General features: G+C 36.0%; 1 protein-coding gene across 1 annotated transcript in view; it reads left to right on the top strand.

Annotated features, from left to right (window-relative positions):
- Nucleotides 1-730: 730 nt before the first annotated feature.
- Nucleotides 731-8,432, top strand: part of LOC137265266 (BCL2/adenovirus E1B 19 kDa protein-interacting protein 3-like) — a 42,741-nt gene continuing 35,039 nt past the window's right edge. Inside the window, exon 1 of the mRNA XM_067800620.1 lies at nucleotides 731-902. Coding sequence (XP_067656721.1) covers nucleotides 860-902 — 43 coding nt within the window. The 5' untranslated portion in view covers nucleotides 731-859. The remainder of the gene's footprint in view (nucleotides 903-8,432) is intronic.

Here is an 8,432-nt window from a genome sequence, read left to right as displayed (position 1 = left end):
AGGTTGTAGAACAATGTGAAAGGTGTTAGAAACAAATGGTTTAGGTCTGAAATAAGTGTAAATTCGGAAACAATTGTACTTGAACCTGAAAGAATAGTTTTGTACTTATCAACTTGAGTACAATGTGACTTTGGCTGTACAACTCGTTGCGAACTTTAAACTTGTTGATATATGTCACGTGGAAGTAACGCTTATCACAGAGATGAAATGAGAAATAATCTTTTGTGGATTTAATTTTAATTAAACATCTAATTGCTTGTTTTCTTTTTCAACGTAAATATTCCTATATTTATTTTATCGAGTTTTGATATTTATTTCTTTGTTTACCATCACCTTATCACTTTTACCGATATTGGGGACATTGTTAATGTTATGACAGTTATCTCATATATTGCTTTTTGCAACCATTTACTAGACATCCCTTCTTCCCAAATAAAGTGAACTTGATTCTGTTGCGTGAACATACTTTGTTTGTGCTTGTTACGTCATCAGACAATTGACATAGTGACGTCATAACTAGATTGTTTATTACGTAGTCCTTCGCAAACCTCCCACGCATAACTAACTTCGTACTGTTTCAATATGTTTTTTTAAATGTTTTTAATACACCATTCCGCAGATGCCAATTTTATAAAATAGCGAAAAACCTCCTAAAGTCTATGTTGATATCAGAGTAACCCCCCTTAGAACCTTCGTGCCAAATGGCAGAGGCCGCTAGGTGCGATCACGTGACACATAGTCTTCTGACGTCACTGTAAATAAACCCCAAACATCAACAAAGTGTCGTGACTGGTGAAACGTAGAAGATATAGAAATACTTCTGAGAGCTATTCCCCGCATTTGAGCTGTGTTTCTCAACATGGCGTCAACACAGAGGCCAGACCAAAGCGAGGACCTCAATGGTAAGACATATGATGCTCAATTTCACTGAAAACAGAGACGTGTTGTGAAAATTGGGCCATTCATTGTCTCGTCGCTGACAGCTGGCTAGAAATAGAATTTGTGCCACGCGATTAATGATGCATTATTATTATTTTGCCTGTCGCTTCATTTATGATGTTTACTATCCAAGGCATTGTTTATCTAAGTGCACAGGCCACTTAAACGTCATTTACAGCCTTGATTATTTAAACAGGACGACAACAGTGAGCTGTCAAAATTCTAAGTCTTAAACCATAATATTGGCGCAGAAAACAAGAAATACGCCTTTCGTGAAGACTGGCATTATATTAACATATTATTAGTGCTGGGTACTGAATTTTGATTTAATGGATGATTTAATTTAATGCCAATCGAGATTCGGATATGTTGTGCATACAAATATTTTTGGATCAATTAAGTGGTAGGATTTCACCTTCCTATTATGTAATATAAGTGCACACGTCATAATCAGTGATCCTGAGGCAAGTGTGCAGTACTACTATTTGAATTCCTTTTAAACTGATATACTGAGGTTATCACTATGAAAAAACAAGAAGGTGATGTTTACTTGAGTAGTTTTCTGCTAGGTTTTTCATATATGATTCTTGAATAATTTGCAACATGGCAAGTGATACTGAAGTCATAGCATTGTGAGTGAAGATTAGATTCCAAGTTTTCTTATGTGAACTGTGAAGCATGCAAGTATCAGATATTAGTGCTGCTCCCCTATCAACTTGCAATATGAAATACCTGTATCAGGATGTAAACAGATTTTGAATATTGTACGTGTGCCGTGAAACAAGTGCTTTCATCTGAAACCATGTTAATAATAAATTTTGTGTTTCTTAACAGTAGTAATGTTAATAATAATTATACCTGTTATATCCGTTAGTGATTTATCTGGTGGATATTGCAAATTAAAGCCGAATCAGATTGATTGTATTGTTTTACTGAATTATTTGCAGCCACTTTTTAAACAGCAAAGAATGTGATGTTTTTCCCATTCTCTACACTTTTTTCTGATGGAAGAGTGTGTAGGCAGTTATGATGAATATTGAATCTATGAAAACCAGGTGAATATGTCCCCATACCTGTCTGTGATCTGGTGTTAAATGAATACGAGTGAAGAATTCTTTATTGTGTCATGGTCTGGTCATTTACAACCAACAGGGCAGATAACCTTTTTGTACTGATGGGAAAGGTTGAGCATGCATGATGTTGATTAAAAACACTACTTCCCATTGCCACTGCAGTAACTTGTAACATTCATATAGAATATGTTGTATCATCATGATCAAGCATGCTTCATTCTTAAGTATGGTAGACTTGTCATGCTAAATGTCAATTAGTAAATCCTACATGAGTGCAGAAAGTTGAAAAAGTAATTTGATTTCTGGTGCCCCAATATTCATAATATTTAGATTCATACTCACTCATTCATGCAGGTTCATGCACAAGTTGTAATATATTGTTGTCATAAATTTGTTAGTGTTCACAGTTTGTCATTTTCAGTATCATTTGTATAATGTGTAAGGGTGTCACAGCCACTGCAAGTTAGCCATTGACTGTTATTAGACAAATGATTATGGATACAATAGGAAAATCTAGTTTGACCTGTTTAGTGGCCATCATCATCATCATCATCATCATCATCAACAACATGCCTCCCAAGTCTAAAATTTCCTGAACTAAAAGTAAATTTTAAAATTTGTGTTAGTAAGTTGAATTTCTTATATAACAAGACCAATAAGTGGGAGGCAGTGTATTCATAGTATTGGAAATAATGTCATAATCAGCTGATAATACCTTGAAATCTTCTAAAAATTCAGACTTGATAGAATTCCCACATTATAATTACCCATGTGCCTGCCCGTGTCATTTTCAAATCCCCAAATCCTCGAGAGAATTAAATGGTATGAAATTCCATGGCATGGAGAATGATATTGACATGTTTAGTGCACTTGTTCACAAGTTAAATGATAATAAGAATTAAGTTAAATTATGGCTCAAACTGTAGCCTTGACAGTGAACCTGATAAAGAGAAACAGCTGACTGATTGACAAGAGACAGGTGGACAAAGGTCAAACTTACCAAGTGTTACAGCGGTTATGTCACAGTAACAAAGAGGTTTATAACAACTCCAGATGTGGCTGGGCTTTTTCAGTTGATCAAGTAATGCTGTCTGTCATGTTCTCCTGATTTTCGTCACGGAGCATGAGGGACGCACAATAAACATGAGTCTATATAAAATATATGTAGAGCTTCACATATGACGTGCATTTCAAATAACTTATTGTGATATACGAGTAAGCTTAAAGGGACACAGGTATTTATTCAACTTGCATGGATTTTGTGGTGGCATTAAGAGACATTCCAAAATGCATTTTTCATGGGGTTTTTTTTGGTTTGTTTGGGTTTTTTTTAGGGTTTTGTTTAGGTTTTGATTTGACACTTTTCATGTGTCCTTTCTATTTTGAAAAAAAGTAATTTATGATATTTTCAGTAACATTCAGTAAAGGTCTTTATAGACTAGGTCTAGTAAAGCAAGTCTAGATGTCCCCGGGTTCTTCTCTATAGACTAGGTCTAGTAAGGCAAGTCTAGATGTCCCCGGGTTCTCCTCTATAGACTAGGTCTAGTAAGGCAAGTCTAGATGTCCTCGGGTTCTTCTCTATAGACTAGGTCTAGTAAGGCAAGTCTAGATGTCCCCGGGTTCTTCTCTATAGACTAGGTCTAGTAAGGCAAGTCTAGATGTCCCCGGGTTCTCCTCTATAGACTAGGTCTAGTAAGGCAAGTCTAGATGTCCCCGGGTTCTCCTCTATAGACTAGGTCTAGTAAGGCAAGTGTAGATGTCCCCAGGTTCTTCTCACTGGGCTTAATATTTAAATGGGATTGTTTGTTACTGTCAAAATTGTATCTCTTCAGAACCTAAGCGTGTCTAGTGATTGTTGTCAGTGTGTATGAATACTGCTTATATTTGTTGAGCATTAAGTTCAATAAAGTGTAAGTTTAATACGAAACAACATTGAATGTTTTCTCTGATATGTTTTGTTACCAGGGAAAATGAAGTCACAGTGATTATAACTAGTCTTTTTTTCTGATTTGGTTTTAGGTTGTTGGTGTTTTTTAGGGAATGATGTGTTCATATGTCTGTGTCTGAGTGTCTAACACAGTCATTGTCATATGAAAAAATGTCTTCAGTAGACAAGATGCTTATATTCACTGATAGTCATTAGGTAAGCATTATCCTTTTTCTGAGTGTTCATTTATTTTTTTATTGACAATGACATGGTAATCGCTGTAGATAACTACTAAGTGTTTACCCACATGTGCACATTTCTTACTCATTACTATTTTCCCTGCTGATTTCACCTGACACACTAACACACTTAGACCCAGTCTCAGGATATGTATTGTTTTGACAGAAACAAGCACTTGCTATTGAAATGTATTTGCTCATCATACTTGGGTTCGATTTCCAACATAGGTACAATGTGTGAAGCCCATTTCTGGTGTCCCAGGCCATGGTATTGCTGAAATATTGCTCGAAGAGGCATAAAAACACTCACTCGCCCGCCCGCCCGCCCGCCCGCCCACTCACTCACTCACTCACTCACTCACTCACTCACTCACTCACTCACTGAAAAGGACCCCCATAGACTAACAACTGGTCTCTGAAATGAATATAGTTTACTGAAAAACGTTCAGTTAAAAAAGAAGTATGATGAAAAGGAGCCCTGAGACTTTCTTCATTTCCAGAAGCTGAGGGAATCTCGACTTGCCACATTTTCTAGACTTGCAAGGGCTTTCTTGGATATATTTGCTTCAGGGTCTGTTCAACAGACTAAGAACCCCAGTGAGATGGGAAATTCAGAACTTTGGGAAATCTAGACTTGCTTCATTTAGTGCTTCAGCACTGCATAAAGGGCTGGGTCGATGGGAAAATAATGCAATTCAGGGACTGTGAGGCAGACTGTAGCTTGGAAACAGCACACACATCCTAAGTAGGCAAGGGTGTGTCAAGTATGCTTGTGGAATTGGTTCATAGCAGGACGATGATTACACTGAAGCAGTGAGATTGTAGGTTCATGTTGCCACATTCTTAGACATCTGAATAAGCAGCAGGAACACCTGGATGACAGACACTAAATTGTTGAAATTTATAACAGTTATTTTTAGATCAGCTGAGGTGTATTTTTAGAAAGCAAGCAGTTATTTTCTTTGTTTAAGTGGAACACTGAAATGTGTGGTTACTTGGGCTGTTTTGGTGGTAATACATTCTGAGGAATATAGTATATGTGACTAGTATGAAACTGCTTATATTTATAAAATGTTTGTGGTGTTTCAGTGTGACTTTATTAACATATATTAAATATCAAAATGATTAACAGTTTTCTACATTACAGAACTTTAGGGTGTCACATTCCTTTCATAAAGTTGTGCACAGAAAACACCAACCTGTTTTCTTTTACATATATGTAACATTTGCCCTTGACTTCTTGGCTTTGGATGTGTCAGGTATAATTAGTATCATATTGAATGTTTTCAAATATTTTGCATTGTCATCCTGACTACCAAAGAATGCACAAGTTACATTCATGACTTTTTCACTTTGTGGGAATGGCTTGTTCCTTTTATAGCATGTTTTATATATGAGTATGTTACTTCTATTTTAGACATAGGGATCATTTGAACAATTAAGAAATATATTTCGGAAATTCATTTATGCCTTTGTTTTGACTGCTAAATCCATTAACGTAAAAACGAAACATTCCTGACTTATTTAGTTTGAAATTCAAGTATTTCGCTGTCAGTGTAAGCCTTCTGTGGCTTCATAATGATCCTGTTAGTTGTCAGGGCATTGCTCACTGTGTGTTCATGCATTTCATAACAGCACTTGTGTGGCAAATACAATATCAATTACCATATTTCCTTGATTAAACCCCAGCCTCAATTAAAAGCGAGGTCCTGATGTCATGCCAGGCCTTGATTAAACACTGGGTGTATCATGGACAGAACGATGACCCCTGAGTGTTATGTGTGCCAGCAGACAATCAAGAATGTCTGAAAAAGTGAATATGGTTATGTGTTGCTTTTAGCAATATTCCAGCAATAACACAGCAGAGGACACCACATATGGGCTTCACACAATGTGCCCATGTGGGGAAACAAACAAGGTGTTTGGCGTTGCAAGTGAACTCCGTAACCACTAGGCTACCCCACCACCCTTCGTGTCTCAAAGAAATTTATGCTTGCTTGTTAATTGAGGAACTACAGTATTCACTTTTTGCAGTAAAACTGACTTGTGTAACATATGTTTGTTACTAATGTCAGTGACCGTAAACCAAATACATTGACATACATCTGATTATATGACAGTATGGAAGCTCAAAGTAGACAAAAGAAGTTAAGAAAAGTTCACAAGTGTCTAAAATTTCTTTTTAGTTGTGAAAGTACAGTTTGTAGGCATATTGCTTGTGTAGTTTCCTTATTTGTCCTTATCTCCTATCAGTATGGTCAGTGGTTATTGGGCACGGCCATGTGAACTAGATTCACCATGAGGTGTTTAAGGTATTTGTTGATGGAAGTTTTTAAAGGCTGCAGACTATTTTCACACCTTGACCCAATTACAGTGGAACCTAGACTTGCACAAGTCTTTATCATAATAAGTAATAGTTTCAATGATAATTTCTGAAAAATATAATCTCTAACTGACCCTTGACCTTTGTCTTACTGTCTGTTTATCTAGATTATCCTGTTTAGGGGAAAGAATCAATATACAGTGTACATCCACAGGTTTAGTCTTCACCACAGGCTTGGAAGAAGTGGGGAGTGGGGTGGGGGTTCTGATGACATAGGGTGGTCATCAAGTTTGTACACACATACAGAGGGGTTAGTAATTTTGTACATAAAAATGTGAAAAACTTACGCCTAAGAAATATGTGAAGGGGGGGGGCATCATTGATTTTGTTCATTACATACAGGGTGGGGTCACTTACTTTGTTCATAAATTTTTGCTGGGGTTCAGTCCCCCATAAATATCATCATAATCCCCCAGCTATAAATAATGACTGGTCCCTTAGCCAACATTGGAACCACTTACTGGACAACTACCGTATTTGAGGTCTTTCGTTTGGTACTTAATCATCCAGCATGGCTGTCAATTTAGTCTCAATTATCACTTAACATGAAATAATGTTCATTATATACCTCAATTTATGTTTGTAATCTATTTTGCAGGTTTATTAAAAGTGTCATCCATTATAATTTGTTTATTCTATAATAACATGTGGACATTATCACTAGTGTTTCAAGAATGTGCTGCATATAAAAAATATTGGGATATTATATTCCAGATATAACAATGTGTTCAGATATCATTTTTGCCAATCACTGTATCAAAATTATATGTGGTTTAATATTGGGTATTTTGTAAGGGAGTAAAAAGAGTTGTTCAGTTGATCTCTAATTATGGCTTGGTTTGCAAAAAAACATCATGGCAGTCTTTATCCTTGCATACAAAACAGTACCAAACAAGACAGGAAATGAAATTGGAAACACATCTATGGATGTTTCACATCAAATTTCAAAATGTGCAAGGCCTTCATAGAATTTGGGCAGGGGAGGTAACTGATTAGAATTTCAGATGTTTGGAACTTTGTTTATCCAACAATATTTGAGAAAAACGAGGTATCCAAATAAGCAAAGTATATTGATTACACATTGGGCAAGTCTGTGGTATTGGCACGTCTATTTTATTGCAGTTCAACTCTCTCAAAATCGAAATTTTTGTTTTTGTTACATTTTGATAAAATCATGTAATAATATGGGTTTTTTTTCTTTTTAGTATTTTAATCTGAAAGATCAGATGTAATTCTAGATAGGTTGTACAAGGAGTACATGTATAGTGTGGATATGATCAGTTGACCATGACAAATTCTGTAATGAAACAATGGAATGACATGCTAATTGTAAAACAAGCTTAATTACCTTTATGTTCCCTAATCCGTTTCAGTGGACATGAATATAAAAACATAATGGTATTGTTTCCATATTTTGAATGAAATCAAAAGCTTTGGAAGAAGTACTTGTCATCTCATTTGTATGTTGTGTAAAATTAATTTCAAGTTTCATGCATGGATTTAATGCAAGAGACCTGATATGCTGTCAATTTGAAAATCACAGAAATCCAATTTTAGTTATTAGTGTTAAGTAATTTCACCTGAGATCACTTTTGGTAGTTTTCAGAGTGTTGGTAGTATGTTAAAATACAAACTACGGAAATTCTCTATCTCATTACATATTTTGGAACCCATCAAGGTGTGAGTTAGAAGTGAAGGATCTTTTTTATTTCAAAAAGTAAGCCCTCCCCAATTTGAAATCAACTGGGTTGCGACTGGTACCCAATACCTTGTCTTGTACAAGCAATGCACATGCTCTGCACATGCTACCCGTGTTCTGCATGTGTGCTGCCTATCGTAAGTTATAAGGAACACGTTATTCATGATCATAC

Source organism: Haliotis asinina, chromosome 15 (assembly GCF_037392515.1).
Source record: "Haliotis asinina isolate JCU_RB_2024 chromosome 15, JCU_Hal_asi_v2, whole genome shotgun sequence".
NCBI lineage: Eukaryota > Metazoa > Mollusca > Gastropoda > Lepetellida > Haliotidae > Haliotis > Haliotis asinina.
Note: the sequence above shows the minus strand (reverse complement) of the source record. Positions and strands in the feature narration are given on the sequence as shown.